This window comes from Caretta caretta, chromosome 1 (assembly GCF_965140235.1).
Source record: "Caretta caretta isolate rCarCar2 chromosome 1, rCarCar1.hap1, whole genome shotgun sequence".
Lineage (NCBI taxonomy): Eukaryota > Metazoa > Chordata > Testudines > Cheloniidae > Caretta > Caretta caretta.
In genome coordinates, this window is record NC_134206.1 from 149813429 (window position 1) to 149835399 (window position 21971).

Genomic DNA, 21971 nt, shown 5'->3' on the forward strand with positions numbered 1-21971 from the left:
TCCCCTAACTATCCAGCCATTTCAAAAATCTAGAAGCTGTCAGAATGTGTTTGACCACCTCTTTAGGTGGAGTTCACAAGGCAGGAAATATTCCTGTCAACACAAATGCTGTATAGTTCCCTACCTCACACTCTGAGATAGAGAAAACTTCAATATAAACAGATGCACAGTTTGTTCTAGGGTAAATATTTTATGGCTAGAGATGGTGTCACTACATGCCCTCAGCCGCATTTTTTCAGTAGCTTCTTTAGAATACACCCTGTGTTTTGTTAAAAATTGAGATACAGCATAAAGCACCTATATTCAAATCTACGCTTTGTAAAATGGTTTCCTCACCCCCGTTATTAATATACTTCCTCCAGCTAGTTATTTGGTTTAGAGGTTTTTCTTTTTTAAAATCCAACTGCAACCCCCCCCCCCTTTTTTTTGTTCAGATAAGCAGTGGCTGCTGTAAAACATATTTGTCATTATTTACCTATTGAAAGGATGACTCAGGCAAGAAATCCAGGACTTTGAGATGACGGAGTGTATATGTATGTCTGATTATATAGTTGTCACTGCTTATTAGGCTGAACCCATTTTTAGGGTTTCAAAGATATTTTTAAGGAATACTTATTTTAAGGACAAATTATCCATTAGTATTAATCATAATACAATCTTCTTATATAGCACTGCAGTGAGATGATGTGGTCCTGCGCCACCCTGGAGAGGCATGATCCCTTCTGGACACCAAAGTGGGCGGAGCCAGCGAATCCTGCACCCTCCCCCCAGAGGTCAAGGGGCAGAACAGGAATTATAAAAGCCCAACCTCAGAGCTCACTGGAGGAGCAGACACCAGAGAGGCCAGACGCCTGCGGCCTAGCTCCCGGTTGGGAGACCCCGGCAACCGGCAGCAAACCCCAAGACTGGCCCGCCTGATCAACACCTGACACTGACCAGAGCTCGGAGGAGCTGCCAAGCCTGCCCCTCGCCAGTTACCCTGAGAAGCTCATGGTACCCCGGAGGACACGGTCCGGACCCAGGTACCTCTAGAGGGGGAGGTAGGAAGTAGCCCGGGGGCAGCCGACCCTAGTCTGGCTGTAGCACTGCCAGGCCCCTTGTTAGTGTGTTGCAGCCACGATCCCTACTGCCACAGCAGCGGGTCTTCTGCCGCTGCTAGGGCCCCAGGCTGGGATGGAGTGGAGTGGGAGGACCTGCGTCCCCCCTGCAACCCAACTAGTGGGTGTCAGCCTTCCCCTCGCCCAGGCTCCTCTGAGCTGAGGACCTGGGCTTGCTGTTTACCTGCCTTTGCTCAGCCCCTGCCTCAGGGCCTGGGCCATTGACTCTCTGCTGTCCTGCCCTGACCCAGGGCCTGGGCCTGCTAATTATAACTGTTTGCTCAGCCCCTGCCTGAGGGCCTGAGCCCTGGACTCGCTATTGCCCACTGAGCATAGGCCAGGTGTGAATAACTGTCTCTGTTTGCCTCTACTGCTGCTAATTACCAGGGCTATTTCCCCGTCAACAACTGGAAGAAAGTACCGAGGCGGTGTGGTCTCCTGCCGCCCTGGAGAGAGGTGAGCCCTGGCCAAACCCCTCTACAAGCACTTTTCATGAGTAGATCTCAAAGCACTTCACAAAAGAGGTCAGTGTAATTATCCACATTTTACAGATGGCAAAACTGAGGCACGGGGAAGTGAGGTGACCCAGCAGGCCATGCTCAGAGCTGAGACTAGAACTTTTACATGGCTTCGCAAGTCACCGGCCTGTGCTCTATCTATTAAGCCACCATGTATGCAACACAGCACACATCCAGCGTGGGCTCATGTGCCTTCTACATCACCTGCTAGCATGTTAAGGAATGTGAAGCAACTATGCCATTGCACTGGTGTGGCAGTGATGGTCAGGAAGCAGTAGGGAAAACAACTGAAATAGAAAGAAGTCTGAGTTCTGAGCGTAGAGAATAAGACAGCTATTTTAAAGATTTTAGTGTAAAAAGAAATGCTTTAGAGACGGGACAAATACCCAGCTATATTAGAAATTGTCTTAGGGAACACAAGCTCATTGATAATCTATGTGCAAAGTGACAATATCTAAGCAGCTTTTCTTACATGACCTTTAAATTAATTGAGTCCCAAAAGAGATTTAATACTAAATGAAGCAAACTTGTATATGTTAATACAGAATGAACTATGTGAAACACACAATTTGCAGGTACTAAAAAAAGGCTGCTACTTGCTATGATGGGTTTTATTTGAACAGGAATTCGACAATATATTGCATGTATAAATTATATGAAAACAGAAACAACTTAGCTGAATTGGTATAATTCTCAAATATAAAAGATTGCTTTGCTTGCCCACCTGGTACAGACAGAGGCGAGTCTGATAGAATCCCATCCCAGAACACATGTGCAAAAGAAAGATTACCTGCAGCTAACCGTAGTTCTTTGGGTAGAGTGTGAGAATAGATCCAATTCTTGGGATATACATATACCCTTGAGTCAGAACGCTTAGAAAAATAGGGCTGCACATACACCCTCATATGGAATGCAAAGTTAGGACTTGTATATAGAAACACTACCTATAATAATACCTTAATTCCTTTTATTTACTCAGAATCTTTATTTAAGTCTCTGAACTTATGGGGACAGGGAATTTTAGATCCACACTGATGATCATGGTTGACTGGGCAACAAATTGGCAGATGAAATTCAATGTTGATAAATACAAAGTAATGCGCATTGGAAAATATAATCCCAACTGTGCATATAAAATGATGGGGTCTAAATTAGTTGTTACCACTCAAGAAAGAGATCTTGGAGTCATTGTGGATAGTTGTCTGAAAACATCCACTCAATGTGCAGCGGCAGTCAAAAAAGCGAACAGAACGTTGGGAATCATTAAGAAAGTGATAGGACAGAAAATATCATAATGCCACCATTTAAATCTATGATATGCCCGCATTTTGAATACTACATGCAGATCTGGTCACCCCACCTCAAAAATATATATTGAAATAGGAAACGGTACAGAAAAGGGCAACAAAAATGATTAGGAGTATGGAACAGCTTCCATATAAGGAAAGCTTAATAAGACTGGGACTTTTCAGCTTAGAAAGGAAAAGACTAAGGTGGAATATGATTGAGGTCTATAAAACCATAACTGATGCGGAGAAAGTAAATAAGAAAGTGTTAGCAAGTTGAGATGAACCCTTGGATTCTTCGTCCCACCCACGCCAATGTTTACCTCAATCTTCTTAATGTGCAAAAACTACAAATGGTCTTGTCTTCATCAGGATTTTACCTTGTGTTAGCTAACACGTAAGGATAACCCCTCCCCCCAGCGTGGACTGCACCCCAAGAGACTCACAAAGGAAAACCTCTTCGATTTAAGTCAGAGCTTTTTCTTACTGAAGGCTTAAGACTCTTCAGGAAAGTTCTTGGAATTTCTCTTAACTGTCAGAATCCAAATGAATTAACAAGATCTCTAAGCATCTCTAAGATGCTGGCAGGCTTAAGGATCTGGCTAGAGAAAATGACCCTGACCTTTCAAAAGGAGATAAAGAAAGTTTAGCAGTTAGACTGCAGGTTCTGATGCCAGACCTGGAAATCTGGGAGACAAAACTGAAGTGCCCAAGTAGGAACTACTAATGTAATATGTGGTTGGTCCTGTTTGGAATTCCCAATAACCCCTGGAAACCAGGAGGAAGGGAGATAGCAATTTTCTATTGGAAGAGGACTAAGGAGCAAGACCTTCACATTGGTAATACAGTCAATTTTCCCTCCTTTAATACAAGTCTGAGGAATGCAGTGTAAATCTGAGTTGAGTGTCCTGCTCCACAGAGTAATTTGTCCTCTCCCTGAATAAACTGGCTTCCTCAGAAATGGAGAGCCTTCACATCCATTTGTACTCCTCAGCCATGCTATCCTGCAAAGTGAGGCCACTGAACAAGTGGTTGAATCTAATGGTACTTTTACATAGCCAGTGGCAGTCTACAGTAGTGAATTTCCAAGCTCAGGTCAACAGATCTGGGCTCGTGCTACCTGCCTCCATCGGCTTCAGAGCCCAAGCTGCAACGTACACACAGCTATTTGTAGTTTGGTAGCTCAAGCCCAAGTCTGTCAGCCCAGCTCGCTGCCCTCGGCTGTGTAGATGTACCCTAAAATGTCATATGTCAAAGGGCACACTTTGCATCTCAATGACAGAATATGACAATCACTTCTTCACTTTCTCCAGAAGGTAGTCCAACAATATGAGAAGTATACTCCAAGACAAGCAGTCAACTATGGTCAACATTACCAAACAGTTTGCAATCCTCATCTAATGGGTAATGGAGAAATTCAGTTTAATCTTCATGACATTTGTTAAACTGGGAGAAAGAGAAGGATGATCAACTATTCCTTAGGTTGTTGCAACAGCAGCAGCAATGTGAGAACCTGGTGCAGGATGAGTGAATAAAAATATTTATATACCTAAGACAACCTACCTGTCCACTTGGATTTCTGCTGAGACAGGGACAGGTGCTAATCCTAAAAGACTATTGTCATTCAGTGGAATGGATACTCTGCCTGTCTGCTACCGTAGTTCAAAGATATTAAAAAGGGAGTGTTACTTCCAATGTACAATTGATAATTCAATACTGAAAGCCTCATCCATCTTGTGAAAACTGGAAATTACCAGGTGACTTTAGAAAAAATGTCAGTACAGTCTCATCTAATAAAGAATCAGCAACTGCTAGCAACTGATTCTGGCTAACCAGCCAATAGTTTCAAAAACAGGAATAGGAGTAAGGCTGGTGGTGGGGCCCTTTATCTACTAATGGGTCCCAACATTCATCTCCATGAGGGCAGGTGGGGGTCAATGGACACTGCTTTCAAGAGGACACGTACTTAATAACAAGGGGGGGAGGGATAGCTCAGTGGTTTGAGCATTGGCCTGTTAAACCCAGGGCTGTGAGTTCAACCCTTGAGGGGGCCATTTAGGGATCTGGGGCAAAAATTGGGGATTGGTCCTGCTTTGAGCAGGGGGTTGGGCTAGATGACCTCCTGAGGTCCCTTCCAACCCTGATATTCTATGATTCTATGATTCTAAGTATGCATGTATATTCCATTAATTGGAGTTTGTATAAAATTACTCAAAGGAAAATGTCCCCTTCTTGACATGACATCTTCAATCAACCAGGAAAGAACAACTTGGAGGCCCGACCCCAAACCTGCAGGAATCAATTATGACATGTATACTTTTAATCACTCCTGGAAACTAGTGATATCGTTCCTTCTCAGAACCTGTGACAAACCATTCTATTCTCTGGCCGCTTGCCAAACCTCAAAAATGTGCTACATTGTTGAACAAAGCTGGACTTTGTCTTCACAATTTTCTCCTCACACAGGGACTCCAGAACACCTCAGGCTGGTCCTGGTTGCATGAAAGCCCTTTACTCAACTCTCTGACAAGTCAATCACAGCTCACTTACTGGTTACAGGACTAGAATTCAGAGTAAATGAATGAAAATGTAAATGAATTTAAGTGGAATCCTTTTGTGATAAAGTAAAAGCATGGGCATAATCCTAAAATAAGCTTTAGTCAAAGTAAAAGCTCAATTCCAACAAATACCTTCTAGATTCTATTCTGTCATTCACTTTAACACTATTGACTAAAAGTGTATATTTCAGACCATGGACAATTATTTTTGGCAGAAGGAAAACAAAGGGTTAGCACAATATACCAACAGCTATGCATGCTTAAGGTTATGATAACAGATGGTCAGAGTTTTGGATCTCAAATTGTGGCATATTTTAAGGAGCATATTTTTAGTCACTGCCTAAGTCAGCAGGGATATTTACCATCAATTCTGGACCAGCTGCTAGATATCTGTTAATTAGTTTAAACAATCAAACAGTAAGATTTTTTAAAAAAAATATTTTAAAAATACCTTTAATTTGTTCACAGTGAGGCCAACCTATTTTGAATTCTAAGCACCTCAGAGAATTATTGAAACAGCTTACAGTAATAATACCAGAAAACTTTAATATAACAAAGGCCACAAAGATTTTTGTACATAGTAGAAGACAACAAAATATAGTCAATATTATTTCATAGAACTGAAATTGATTTAATTATTTTAACTGCATAGGTAGTTATAACCCAGCAGTAACACATTGCCTGAAAAATTTCACAGTTTGTAAACTGTTAAAATTCCACTTTACATGGATGTGATGTTATCCATGAACCAGTGTCCTTCTACATATCTAAATAAATAGTAAGTGAACAAGAACAGATTACTTGCACAATTCCTTTTAACAATGACAGTTTTTCACCTTCGCTGCCATAAACATTGAGGTGAAAATGTACCCCTCCATCTTATTGTAGGCAGAGTCATGTTAATTTGTGAAATTATTTCACACTGAGAACCATAGAGTTTAATGCCAGAAGGTACCACTAGATCATCTAGTCTGACTTCCTGTATATCACAGGCCAACAACAACTCATCTGCACACTAAACCCAAAATTAGACCAAAGTATTATAACCCACAGGGGACCAGACTATTATGTGCCTCAAGCAGAGAGCAAGAGGACCAAGGTGCCTTAGTGTCCAAAACCCCCACAACGGCAGGGAAATGATTAGGTGAGATATACACAGATAATTCTGGAAAGTGGTATGTACCCACACACTGAAGGTGGAAAAAATCCCCAAGATCACTGCCAATCCGATCTAGGGTAAAATTCCTTTCCGTCTTCACGTATGATGATCAGTTAGACCCTGAGCTTGTAAGCAAGAATCAGTCAACCAAGCATCTGAAAAACAGAATGCTTGGTGGCACCTCAATGTTCCTGTCCAGTGTCACATCTCCAGCCATGGCCATCACTGGTGATTCTGAGGAAAAATATAAATATACCCTCCCAGAATACACTGGGGGGGGTCTCTTCCTGACCCCGGCAAGTGGCCGGCTGAAATCCTGAAGCTTGAACTTTGAGGAATGTAAGACAAACAGGGAGTGTCTCACAGGGCTGTTGAGCCCTGCTGCCTGCCATCACAAGCAACCCCATCATACAATTGCACTCATACATTTGTCTAGCTTTCTCTAAAAACTAATTAGGTTGTTTGCCCCCACAACTCCTATTGGCTTAGGTGGTTAGAAACCTTCTTCTAACTTTCAGCCTGAATTTATTCATGGACACTTTATATCTATTTGTTCCTGAGCCAACACTGTCCTTCAGCATAAATATCTCTTCACGCTTCCTAGTGTTTACCCCACTAAGGTATTTGTAGAGAAATCATATACCCTTCTCAGCCTTCTTTTCGCTAGACTAAACAAGCCAACCTCTTCCAATCTCCTCGCATAAGATAGGCCTTCCATTCCCCTGATCATCCTAGTTGCTCTTCTCTGCCCCTGCCCAGTCTGAACTGTTTTTAAAGTACAATGAATTGTCATTCTATTGTCTCATTTTTTTCTTTTTAGAAAGCACCACCAAAGTCAAAACATATCAAGATCCAGATGCAACAAGCATCTCAATTAGAGTTGCCATGCATCCAGTTTTTGAGTGGAATGCCCGGCCAAAAAGGGATCCTAGCAACTCTGGTCAACACTGCTGACTGGGCTGTTAAAAGTCCAGCCAGCAGTGCAGAGGGGCTAAGGGAGGCTCCCTGCCTGCCCTGGCTCTGTACAGCTTCTGGAAGCGGCCAGCATGTATCTGTAGCCCCTAGGAGCAGGGGCAGCCAGGGAGGCTCCGCACACTGCCCCCGCCACGAACACCAGCTCCGCAGCTCCCATTGGCCGGGAACCACAGCCAATGGAAGCGGCAGGGGTGGCGCCTGCAGGTGAGGGCAGCGCGCAGAGCTTCCATGGCTGCCCCTGCACCTAGGGGCCACAGGGACATTCTGGCCACTTCTGGGAGCCACCTGAGGTAAGTGCTGCCCAGAGCCCACACCCTGACCCCTCCTTGCACACCTTCAGCTGGAGCCCACATCCCCCACACCCCAGCCCCATACTCCAGCCCTGAGCCCCCTCCCAAACTCCCTCCCAGAGCCCATACCTGCTCCCGCACTCTGAACCCCTTGGCCCCAGCCTGCCCCTTATCCCTGGTCCCACCCCAGAGCCCACATCCTCTCCTGCACTCTGAATCTCTTCGCCCCAGCCTGGAGCCCCCTCGTACACCCCAAACCCCATTCCCTCCCACACTCCAACCTCCTGCCCCAGCCCGCTGAAAATGAATGAGTGAGCAAGTGTGGGGGGAGTGAGTGACGGAGGGAGTGGGGATGGAGTGAGTGAGGGGTGAGGCCTCGGAGAAAGGTCAGGGCAAGGGAGTTTGTTTTTCTGCAACCAGAAAGTTAGCAACCCTAGTCTCAAACCTGGCCAGGATTGCAAGACTCTCACTTACAAAGTAATAGAATGCAAAGCAGTATGTTTCACTTAATAAAGACTATGAACTGCATGTTTTTAATTTCCTGGAAAGAGCACTGAGCTGGTAGAAGGACAGGAGGGTTGTGAAGAGAAATTGACTGATGTTTGAGAAGCACTCAGATATTGCGAGAGAACCATAAAAATGCTCAGGAGTAAATTAATAATGTTGTAGTCTTTGCTGGGTTTAGATGGTGTTCAATAAATATGATCATGGCCCATCCACTGAATGAGTAGGATACAAAGAAATATTAAATAACTAACTACACATTCACTAAATATGGCAAGAGTCCTCTGGGGAAAAATAGTATGCGATCATATAATATATACTCACAAGAGGGCTGAATTATGGTGTACAGGCACCCTTAAATCTGCCGTTTCCTAACTTTTGAGCTTTTGACTTTGTGGCCTTAATAGTATTTTTAACATATTTTTGTGTCTAATTTTATGTATATAAAATAAACTGTGCACATACAACATTGTGAACTGAAGCTTTGTATTATTTTATGTATATGAATTAGATATTAATGTTGTAAATGTATACATAATAGACAAAAATATGTTCAGAGAATACTATTAAGGTTGCAAAGTCAAGTGGCACAGATGAAGCTCTTTCATAAGCAAAATCAGGCAACAGTTGAGGATTCCATGCTCCCCAGGTACCAGTGATCCCAAGAAACATGGAAGCTGTTCAATTGGATGAACCCAGATGTGCAGTCAGACTCGTGAATGAGGAAAGCAAAACAAAAAACTGAACAATGGAAAATACATACAGCCAACTTTCGCAGACTGGCACGCATTTCATTCTGATCTTTAAAGCCAGTTGTATGAATCCTGCTCACTGCATCCTCTTTCTCTGTAAGCCATGAATCAAAAAGGCACTGAAAGAAATTCAGATAAGGGAAAAGCCTTCAGTAAGACCATTCAGAGTGCAATTTTTTGAACAATGTTCTGGTTTATAACTGATAACGCTACTCACCTGCTCCTCAGCGAATTGCTGCCACTTCCGAAGAATATCCTGCAGAAGGACCCAGCGATCCTCTGTCCACCTACAAATGGCTGCCCACCGCTCTCCCAGATCCTAAAAAGAAAGCAGCACACACAACACTTCGTAAATATTTAGTATTATTAAGGCTCATAATATTTCCCCATGGCACTGAAAATTTTGATGAAAATACTTTGATAACCCCCCATTTTAAATCTCATTCTTAAAATAATAAAACATTGTGTGTCATCCTGAAGTGGATATCGTCATTGTTTGAAACAGAAGTACAATGTAAAGAATTTATGAAGCCATAAAGCCAAGAAAAGGGAAGCAATTTAAATACCAAGGTATGGATAGTATATCTCCATTAAGTCTGATACTACTATGGTTTCCAAACTTGATGGTGCCAAAAACACAACAATTTGAAACGTAATTAGGGTTTTCCAGAGTCTTGATTATAATGGTAAAGTCCCAGATGCACTCAGATTATTCCTATCTGCTATAGGATAGTACTGTCAGCATAGAACATCAAAGTCCTTTATTTTTCTACAATGTTCCAGGGAGAATTATTGAAGTAAAAATTCTACAAAGCACTAATTAATCCATTTTCTGTTGCCTAATAGATATCTGTATACATGCACACTATTACCATTTGAGATTCTTGCATGATTCATGTTCTTTGAAAAAGCTCTCATTCTCTCTCAATTTTAAGCAAAAATTCAGCTCTATCTCTTACTTGCTCACTTTAGAGACAAATGCCTAAAATAGGAAGTGAGGGGTAATATAGCTGTGATTGTGCAAGGTACCGTAAAGTTCTTTTTTTGCCACAAGTGAGTTATTCAGGTCTTCCCAAACAAATAGCAGCAAAAATGTTATTGCAGCCCATGCCAACATATGCGTCCTCGCTGTTGATCTCACGCACACATTTTGTGGCAAGGGGTCTCTTCAAATTTTCCCCATTTATTAGTATATTAGTAATAAAAGAAAGAATTGTGTCCATGGTAAGGATTGTGGTTTATGATAACTGTCATGGAGTCCCCGGGCGATGCTCTGGAACTGCTCTCTACGAAGCCAGTCAGGACTCTGCGAGAGCCTCCTCTCTGTGAGCAGAATGTCTTCAGGGCAAAAAGCTCACACAGCTTCCACCTTCCTGGGTCTGACCTCGGAGCATTGAGCATCCTCTGCCCCTCCGTGCGCTTCCCACAGCGAGTCCATCCAGGTGGGGTCCTGGGGAAGCCAGAGGGTCCTGCACCCCAACTCCGCAGTAAGATGTGCCTCTTAGCCCTCCAGTAAAACAGAGGTTTATTAGATGACAGGAACACGGTCTAAAACAGAGCTTGTAGGTACAGAGAACAGGACCCCTCAGTGGGGTACATTTTGGGGGGCAGTGAGCCAGACAACCACGTCTGCACTTCACTCCACGTCCCCAGCCAGCCCCAACTAACACCCTCCAGCCCCTCCTCCTCTGGGCTTTGTCCCTTTCCTGGGCCAGGGGGTCATCTGATTCCTTTGTTCTCCAACCCCTTTAGCTATCACCTTGCCTTAGACCATCAGTTGCCAGGAGACAGAGTGTCAGCCATTTATGTATGCTGGTCCTTTGCTCTGCAACAATTACACCCCTTTATCCCACCACTTAGAGACTTAAGAAATGCATAGGGGAAACTGAGGCACCCCTAAGGTATTCAGAGGAAACATTAAGAACAGTCCCACTTTGTCACAATAACAAAAGTGCAGCATCTAAACAGTTGACTTTTAAAACAAAAACAAAAATTCCTAATCCCCCGCACACACAACCAAACCTCTCATACAGTGCAGCAATACCATGGATCTGCAGTATGAGTACAGGATCCAGCAACATTGTATAGTAGGAATTGCAAGAATGTTATGTCACGCTCCTCAGTAAAGTAAAAGGCACATTGCAGATGTCATCTGACTGTGTGGCCAGGCATGACACTGACTGCATGCCACAGCTGAAAAGCTTGTGACATGCTTTCCACTTCATTAAGTAGCAAACCAGAACTGCTCTCATAGATTAAATGAACAATTTCCAATATGAAGAGCTGTCTCAGATCTTATACTGACATATATTAGAAACATGAAAAATATAATTGATCTACCTTCAGAGAGAGGATGGTAGATTTAAAACAGTGCCATTTTTTCAAGCAGCACATGTACTTGATACCATAAGACTGAGGAATACCCCCTTTCCTAACATCTGGATGCACAGGTACAAACTATGCTTCTAGATTTTTTTGAGTTCAGATTAAAGTTCATGCTCTCGGTATTTTATTAAAGAATGTCCTAGTGGGTATTTGCTTTAGTTTCAATATTATATCTGGACAAATAATGCATAAAGAAAGCTTTCCACAAATATCCATTTGATTTTTTTCATTAAATTGCAAAAAAACCAAAACTCAAATAAGTTTGAAAGATGAATTCAAGAAATTCTGAATTCAAGAAAGTCTGTGGATATTCTATAAGCAGGTAAATACAGCATAAATTCCATGAAGTGAGCTGTAGCTCACGAAAGCTCATGCTCAAATAAATTGGTTAGTCTCTAAGGTGCCACAAGTACTCCTTTTCTTTTTGCGAATACAGACTAACACGGCTGTTACTCTGAAACCTATTAATAAATAAGTAATCTTTAATTATTCACTCAACTCTGTTCTTTGTACCTATAAGCCCTAATAGGTTATGGATGGGCCATTATATGGATAGGTTTTGTAAAAGTGTGATCCTAAAGAAAAGATTAGTTGTTTCTCAGCTTCCTTTTGTGGCCCAACCTGCTTCCAAACTCAGGACTGACCCTCATCTCATCTAGCCACCTCTTTCCCCAAGCCCAATATATTCCCAACCATTTCTGCCCACTGATTGTTTATAAATCCCGTCCCCATGGCCACCCCAGATACCACAAGTTCTCTCCTGGTTGCTTTGCTTGATTGCTGTAATGTAGATCATCTATTCTTTCTGATTGCTTGATTGACTCCTTACTATAATCCAGTCTCTGGCTCCCGAGGCTACATTCCTCCCGCAAACCTGGTTGTGGTGTCCACCAACCAGTTCCGACAGGGACTACTGTCATTATTCACTAGATGCTAACACAGCAAGCAGGATTTAACACATCCAAAATAGGTGGTCTAATTATCTCCTCTAATGAATGTTATGTTGAAGTACTAACCTTGGAGTAACACTCAGTGTTCTGTATTGGTATTTATGGAAAATCTGACAACCATGTTTAATCAACATTCTGTTTATTTACAGATAAGTATGAACACTTCTTTTGCTTGTTTTTGGAATATAATGGCCAGATTTTCACTGAAGTTAATGGGTGATGAGTATGTTCAACATTTTTGAAAAATCAAGCCACAAAAGTTTAACAGAAGAATTCAGAAATCAACATGATGACACCTAGTGTAAGATTTTGCTTCTCTGATTCAGTGTGTAAAAAACCTTCTGTGGCTAGTCTGCTCCCATTGGCTAGACATATGTAACTCAATAACAAATTAATCCTTGCAAACTCTCTTAATAATTTACACTTATTAAACTGGCTCATGTTCTTTTTTCGAATTGCAATGCAATATAAGCCTAACAAATTCTTTGTTAAGAAAAACATCTATTTTTGATCAAACAAGGCTCTGTGGAAATCTGCCATAATAAAGGAAGAAGATTCAGATTCTCCAGAAAGCTACATTTTCCTGAAGATAACTAACAACTTACTGTTTGACCTGAACTACTATAAAGAGTACTAGAGTTGCAATTCCTCAAAACTCACTGTACATGGTAGAGAGGTATGTGTTATGTATGTAGGGGCAGGATTTGAGCTTGGAATACACATACATTTACCCCAATAATCTTTTAATGGGGTGAAATCCTAACCTTACTGAAATCAATGGCAAAACTCTCTGACAACTGCACCCCATATTCATCATAGTGGTATGATTATGATAGGATTATGATGCATTCTGTACAAGATGTGTCATGTAAGGTATTATTAGAAAATCCTGAATAGGATTATCCTTTTTGTGAACGTGTATCATTTTTGTATCAGAAGTTATGCATATTGACTATGTATCTGTATTCCAAATGGGCTTACTCTGGGTAACACCCACAACTAACCATTCAGGTACAACAGTTAAGCTAGACAGTGCTAATGGCTCATCAACAAAGACAATGGATCATGGAAGAGCTTAGCCTTCCTGTGAACGTTTCAGCCAGCCTATGAATAATGGCTGCTATGACTTGGCAAGGCATACAAGGGCATGTGACCAGACCATATGACACTGAACTCCATTTTGGTACCTGTATTTTTCCACAAACTGGGCTGGGAATTTAGCTTGAAACAAAGTTTTAATGGAAAAACTATATAAGGCAGGGAGTGACATCATCTCGGGGACTCACTCCCCACACAAGAGAACTCCTGGAAACACCTGAGAAACAAAGACTGAACTGGGGTAAGTGCTGGACCCAGATTAAAGAGATTTCTAACCTCTGTAAGGAAACTTGGTCAACTGCTTGTATCATTAGTCAGGGTGAGAAATTTCTAATTCAAATCCTATCTATCTAGTATATTAGTCTTAGTTTGCATTTTTATTTATTTGCTAGATCGTCTGCTTTTGATCCGTTTGCTATTACTTAAAACCTATCTTTCTGTAGTTAACAAAGTTGTTTTCTGTTTTATGTTAACCAGTGTGTTTTGAGTGAAGTGTCTGGAAAAATCTCAGGTCTGTAAACAAAGGCTGTTGCATGTGAGGGGGAAGCAAATTAATGAGCTTGCATTGTACAGTTCCCTGTACAGCGTAAGATGGTATAACTCTGGGTTTATACTCCAGCAGGGCTGCACGGCTGGGGAGCAGGGAAATTGGCTGTTGTCTCCTGTTTGTCCTTGAGTGGCTTAGGTAAAGCATTCAGTAGCTCAGTAGGGTGTGTGGCACCACCTACTGTCATGTTGGGTGATATCAGGGCCTGGAGAGGCTGGCTGTGTGTCCCCCACAGAGCAGTGTGAGAGAGGCCAGCCCAGATGAATGGTTATGAGGCTTGCTCCCAGACTGCACTCCAGGGGTGACAATCTTTCACACTCGTATTTTACCAATATTATTTTTTAACGACTTCCACAAGTAGTGCCTCTGATGTGCAACTTATTGAGGAACTATGTCAACATACTATGTAAAACTCCCCCCCCCCCCCCGAAAGGATTGTAGTATGTACTTTGTGGGGCATTTTTTTCATTGCAATTTAGGGGAGATCACAGTGAAAGTACAGACACAGAAACAGAAAAACACACCACCAAGGTCACAACCACTGTTTTGAACATACCCAGAATTACAGCTGGTCAGAAATTCTCTGATGGAAGACTCTTCTTCCACCACAGAATGCTGATTTGTCTAACTAAAAACGTTTGGTGGGGACAGATTGATTTAGACAGAGTTGTAATTGGACACAGGCAACTTCAGAAAACTGACTAATTTCTTGACAGCTCACCTGGTGAGCTACTGGGAAGCTTGAGCTTCCAGGCTCCCAGGTACCCTTCAGCCTGGTAGGCAGACTGCCTCAGAGCCAGGACTTCATTTCCCTTTTATGGAGAACTTTGAAATTTTTGCTTTTCCTTACAGTTAAAAAGAAATTGAAGTTTGAAATATCAAAATCCTTTACAAAACAAAATTATCTTTCTCCACACAGCTGTACTCAAAATAATGCTTTACTGTTCCATTTGAATTTTCATTCCTTCACCTTCACTTGTGCAGATATATATTTTTCTGCCTGCCAGCAAACACTTGTGTATGCTCTTTATGTAGTCTAATTTGCAAGCATTATTATTTATTTACACTAGCAGAACCCAATGGTTACAAATACTAATGCCTGGCACATTTGTGTTTCTATGTTTCTGCAAAGTGAAAGCACAAGTATGTGTATGCATATTGCATATGCACAACTGACAAGTTCTCTCTTCAATCAGCAAGCTTGAACGTCATCTATTTTTTCAGATCAATCGCAAGTTAATTTAGTTTAGAATGTTGTTGCTATCTCCATCCCTACTTGTAAGAGACTATAAATATATATCTATTGTGAAGGACATAGGGCCTATCTATAATTATTTATGAATACTGGAGATGACCTGGTTATTTGGGATAGTTGCTGTATGCATATATTGGATCATTGGAATGCTAACTGTGTGCATATGCTGAATTAGTTTAATAGCAGGGTTATTAGGAAATTAGTAGAAAGGCAGCAAATAACTCCAGATAATCAACCTCCCAGTAAACACAGCAGGTGTCATTAAGAGAGAGCCTGAGTTAACAGCTGGGAAGATGCTACTTCCAGGCTCCAGCCAAAAGTTACAAGACTTTCTCTGCCAAGACTTGGACTCAGAAAGACACTGAACAGTTAAACAGTCACTCTCTAGGTGGGGAGGCAGGGAGGCAATTGTCAGGAATCTGTCTGCAGTGAACAAACAGATTCCACTGGCGAATCTGAAGAAGCAAGCCCTGCATGGCCCACTCTGACAGGGTTGATGGTAAGGAGGATTGATGGTAAGACAGACGTGTGTATGGACCTTTTTGTTGGGTTAAAATCCCTTTACTCTTATGTTTTTTTTTTCCTCCTCTGTGTTTTAGATTAAACAATACTTTGGTTTGAGAAAGGTGTCTTGTCACTGGTATTAACCACCAATCATAAGCTTCCAAAGGGAATACTTGCAAATGCTGAACTCAATCGGGCCTGCTGGGTAAGTATGGTTAGACCTCAAGGTGCTGTAGCCTGGAACCTGGTTTAAGAGTGGCAGAAGCACATGATTTCACCCTGAGATAGGTGACGGCCCGGGGCCTAAAAACTGAGGTACGCACTCAAAGAGACCAGAGTGGAGCCAGAAGTGCACCTAGCTTTCTAACTGTGCCATCTACACCACCCACATGCACAACCTAGTGTCATTATAAAATCTGTGCAACACATCCAATCTGTATATTCTTGGTGCTTTAAGAAACCCAATTTCACAGAGCTGAAAACAATTATAAGCCAAATCATCTGGGAGGAAGAATTTAATCAGAAAAACATGCATGTTAATTGGGAATCATTTAAGAACACCTTACTAGATGCCCCAAAAGCTGCAATCCCACAACTGAGAAAGAAGCCAGTGCTGGTTAAAAAATTGAACTGGTTTACAGTGGCAGTGAAGAAAGCTGTATTAAGAAAGAGAAAGAAAGGAAGAAAGAGAAAAGTTGACAGTAATGAACATAAATTACAGGCTAGGAATTGTGGAAAATGATAAGAGAAGCAAAGAGACACAAGAGAAATTGATGGCCAGCAGAGTTAAGGCCAATAAGTTAAGAACAATAAGGATTTTTTTTTTGTAAAAAAACAAATCAAACAACTATATTAAACTTGCATCCAACAGTTTTAATATTCCAGCAAGCAGCTCAGCCAGCTCTATTAATGTTGATTTTCAATAAGCCGTGGAATTTGGGGGAAGTTCCAGAAGGCTAGAAGAAAGCTAATTTTGTGCCATTTTTTAAAACAGGTAAGTGGGATGACATGGGTAAGTAAAGGCCTGTGAGCCTGACCTCCCTCCTGGGCAAGATAATGGAGTGGCTGATACAGGACTTGATTAATCAAGAATTAAAAGAAGGTAATGTAATTAACGCAAATCAACATGAGTTTATGGAAAATAGATCCTGTCAAACTAACTTTACAAAAACAACAACAACAACAACAACAAAAAAACAGAGAGGGTAATTAACCACTGGAACAATTTACATTTTCATGATGGATTCTCCATCCTGACCATTTTTAAATTAAGTGTTGATGTTTTTTCAGGAAGATCTGCTCTAGGAATTATTTTGGGAAAGTTCTATGTCCTATGCTATACAGGAGGTCGGACTAGATGATCATAGTGGTCCCTTCTGGCCTAAAATCTTGGAATCTATCAGGAGTACATAACTCTCCTTTCAACACACCTCCTCAGAGAAAGTATACGAACTGAGAAGATGGGAGGGGAGAAAGGAAAAACGACATGGGATATTCTAGTTAAGGAAGAACTCAAAGGAAAGGAAAGGAGAAATTATTCTACACAATTCTTAAACTACCAATATCTTCTCTAGCAATAGACCAAGAAAAGGCCACTCAGGCAGCAAGGCTTGTTGTAGCTAAAGTACCTACTTCTGGCTCTAATGTGCTTATGACTTTATTGGAGTGTTTGCAGAGAGAGGACAATGCCCCAAAATTAAATTGCACTGTCTTAAAAACAGAGATGGAGGAAGCGGTTACTTCTTAACCTGAAATTATTGCTACAGATATAGCACCAGTCACAGCAGATTTAGCAGCTGCATTAGTTGCATCCCAGCAATATGGTCTATAACCAAGATGAGAAAACAATGGCTCCTAGAAATAGGTAGACATGTTCACATGCAAAGCAAAATCAGGAAACATTGTTTTTAAATGTGAATTTTGGCATTCCTCAATTTTTTTTTAACCTTATGCCACAGAATTATCACTATTTGTCATTGAGCGACATTCACGTAGGGGGAACAATTGAGCTATGGTGAGGGTGGGCTTTGTAGGCCATGTTTCATTGTCTGTCATATAGATACCTGATTCCTTATGGGCTAATAATTTCATGCCGTATCCTTCAAGTTAATGTATTACTAGTGGTAGTCAGGATGGAGTTGTGTGTTACAATGCACTGCAGTTTCCAACGTACAACACAATACATTAAAACGGATAGCGAAAGTGGATTCGAAAGGCATGGAACTTGTATTAGATGCACAAACATGCACAAGTGCCTATCATTTAACACAACAGATGAGTACATTGTTCAGGTGACCAATCTACAACCCTTTGTAACTGTCACATTATAAACACTTCATAATAAAGGTAAGATGGAAATATTCTCAATAGCTGTGCTGTCAAGTACTTTTCCAATTCCTTGAGTCATAAGAACTGACATTATCTTTCTTGCTTATATTTTAACTACATGCAAATTTCCTACCGCCGCTTAAGCAAACCCCCAGCCCTTTGAAACTACTACATGAGGAGTTGGTCTTTGTGTGCAGATTACCTGTTACCAGAGATTGGATTTCAAAGGCCCAAGCTGTATAAAGAAACATTTGAACTGCCTAGCAGTGGTTCTGAATCTGAGACAGTTACAAACTTGTAACCAGAGGGAAGATCCAGTTGTGGGTTTTGAAGGACTGACACCTACCAGACCCAGAGGTTGGAGTTGGGGGTGACCTCTGGTAAGCTTTAGAGCATTCCAGGTTCTTTTATTGTTTTTGATGTTTTCTTTGTAATGATTTTACCTGAATAATATATGTGCTTGCTTAGAAAGAGCTGTGTGCTAACTTATAACTGCAGACTTATACACTGTTTTATGACAAATTGCAGACAAATTACACTGTTTATGCCTCAGGAGAGAAAGCAAACACATACCTTTTAGGCAGTCTGGCTTGCTGGGAATATCACAGTATAGACAGGGCACTATGGAACCTTAAAGAGCCCCCAGTCAGGAGGCAGTGTTCTTTGCCCCTGAGGGGTGATAACTGAGGAGCTGCGAGCCTAAAGTGGGTACCCTATGTAGACCATGGAGGGGAAATACTGGTGCAGTTACCATGAAGCTGCGATACTTACCTTTTACTTTACAGATTTGTATTATGTACCATTCTTCTGATGTTTTATAAATAAAGCAACTTATCTTATACTTGAGCAGCTTTGTTTATACCTCCGCAGTTTAAAAAAAACCAAAAAAGTCTTCGCTCTCAGCATCTACAGTAACAATTCTACACATGGCTGCATCCCAGTGATCTATATTTAGAAACATTCTTCCCTAATCTAGTGGCCTGCACCAGCTCAATGATGCAAGGTCACTCCAAATGCTTGATTTGCACACTTGAGAAGAGATGATGTTCCAAGAAAACTAAAAAGACAACAAACTACAACCCTCAGCCCCTGAAAAGCTGTACAATTCCAAAGCAGCATAAGAATTACACTTCTTTCTTTTATTGTCTCTACAGTTAGGCCAGGCAAAGTATTTAAACAAAATGATAGGTAGCTGTATTGATATATGGTTTAAACTGTGACTCATACTTAACGAATCACTTCAAGTGACAGATCACAGCAAACATAAAACGGAGGTTTTTGAGGTAAACCTATTTAAGAAACAAATTTGTAACAAATTTACATGCTAAAATATCGTGTAAGAAGTCTTCACTTCTAGGATAAGCATCGATTATTTAATCATATGGTGCTCAGTTCTGCCACCTTTACTCATGCTGAATAGGATCTTACTCTGCTGGTAGCCCCACTGAAATAAATGACTGAAACTTCAGCTGAGGAATAGCTGTGAGGCACTTCTTGGGGCTACCAATTCAATCCAAAGCATAAACCATGGCAGCATACCTTCTTTCTCCCCTGAAATTCCACCCCCTCTACTCCTAGAAAAGGAAGTTTCACAGATCCCTACCCCAAAATGAAAACTGTTTCATTCTTTTTAAAAATAAGTCCTTTGAGGAAAAGCTTTATTTATGGATATGAAAAGGTAAAATAGGAGAATAATAATAGCCTGTTAAAGATTGAATGAAGCTAACATAGGAATCAGAAAAACAAACAAAATAACTGGCAGGAGCACTGAGAGTAAACATACAATAAATTATAATAAGCAGCCTTGAGTCTGCAACTAATGGAAGAATTTTGGTAAAAGATGCTTCTCTAATGAAGTCAAGCTAACTACTGCTAGACTGGATGGACCAGTGGTCTGTAGAAATGTTGTTTGCATCTACATGTTTAACAACACACAAAAACAAGAGAGAAATTCAGTACATTGAAAATGTATATGTTCTGCAATAATAATTATGGTGTTACCCCTGATTTACCTTTTCTCAATCTATTCCGATAAAAGAACTTTTTACATAAACTACAACAACGGATCATAGATCAAAAGATTATTTGTACTAATGTTCATAAAGTTCATAATAAGCTACGTAAATAAAACTACCTTTACCATCAGGGCCTGTGTCTCAGCTTCCCTCAGCTAAGCAAACTGGAAGGACCATCAGGAAGCACATTAAAACTCCATGATTCTCTAGATATAGCATTGGGCAGAGGGGGCTATTCTAACTTGGGCTAGCTGGTGACAGTCCCTAAGGGTCCTTTTGGCTACTGAGTACAGTTGGAGCAAAGTAGGCGCCAGACAGAACTCCTTTTTGCCTCCTGTGCCAGGACTACTGGATAGGTGAAGTCCCTCTGGTCTAGTGGTATCAAGGTTCACATAACAGAGTAAAGATGTTGGTAAATATAAATGCAATATAAATAGTAGGTTGAGTAGAAGGGATCATGACTTTTCATGTCCAGGTGGTGACCCCCTATTGACTGTTTAAGTCTTTGTGGTGAACAAAAGGAGGTTGATTGTGACTCAGAGATGTGGGGGTTTGGTGACTCAAAGAACAGAAATCTTGTCATTTCCTTGTGGTATGGAAGGGGGCTGAAGGCGGTTAATCTGATTTCTCACTTCCAAAGGATGTTAGGGGAGGAATTCTTAACTCCCAGTCCAGGTAACAAGCTTGTTTGATTCTCTAGTACCACTATACTCTAGTACTCATTGTCTCTAATACAGGCAGTACTAGAGAATCAAACAAGCTTGTTACCAGTCCGTCAGCAGTCCATGGAGAACTGGCTGTGCACATGGTACTAACTCTCCTTGTTTTTATTGTTATGTCACATTAAAAGAAAGATTTAAATACTTTCTTAATATTCATTTTCCATTTAAACATATGCTGTAGTTCTTGAAACGGAAGGGAAGGGGGATGCTCATAATTTCTCTATGAAAATGTGGGCCAGGATATGACAAAGTTTCAGAATACCTGCTCTAGTAGCTTTACCTCAAGTTTACCTAAGAGTGACTCACTCTGTCAGGCAGTATTCAAGCCTCTCTGGTGACATCATAAAGGATGTTGGGAAAAGATTGCCTGGCTGGTTAGATATTGGATCAGAAGGCAATTTAGGATCTGCTTTGGTTGAAGGTTAATAAGATGCTGCTGTAGTCTAATTTCTTTCTTTTCTATCCTCTTCTGGTATAATGGACTAGGTATCCAAAACAGTTTAAGAGCCCCCACTGGGAAGCCAGATAATGAAATGCAAATAGCAGAAGACAGATTATTTCATTTTGACAGAGATGGTCACAGACAAATATTGACCCCAAAAGAACACTGGTACCTTGTATTTAAAAACAGAAGGGACAAGAAATGCAAGACAAGGTCTATCATACATGGATAGTTGAAGTAACTCTGAAATGGTATTTAATGAGGGACAGTTACCTGTCTGCTCTCTAAATTTCAGGAAAAGAGTAAGCTGTACTAGACATCCTGTTCAGATAAGTTTAAGAGCATATTTTCAAGCAGTATGTTCAGGCATATAGATTTGTGTGTGTGCCAAGAGAAGTATAAGTTGATTGTAAAAAGCTATCCCTGCAATCTTATAAAAGACAGAGTTGTGACCCGTTGATAAGGATAAAAATTGCCACTCTTAGGTAATAAAGTGAATACTATGTTGTGAAAGGTGCTGGGATTGATTTAGCGGTGCATATGGTGCATTCTGGATTTCCAGGGGAGGAGTTGATGTCAGTACCTT

At 41.1% G+C, this 21971-nt stretch overlaps 1 protein-coding gene across 11 annotated transcripts in view; it reads right to left on the reverse strand.

Moving 5' to 3' along the window:
- The window catches only part of DMD (dystrophin), a 2122534-nt gene that overhangs the window by 1259411 nt on the left and 841152 nt on the right, over positions 1 to 21971 (reverse strand). For all 11 annotated transcript variants that reach the window (XM_075132091.1, XM_048863664.2, XM_048863629.2 and 8 more), the window contains 2 exons: positions 9357 to 9458; positions 9151 to 9258 (listed from right to left, as the gene is read on the reverse strand). In XM_075132091.1, the coding sequence (XP_074988192.1) occupies positions 9151 to 9258; positions 9357 to 9458 (210 nt within the window). The remainder of the gene's footprint in view (positions 1 to 9150; positions 9259 to 9356; positions 9459 to 21971) is intronic.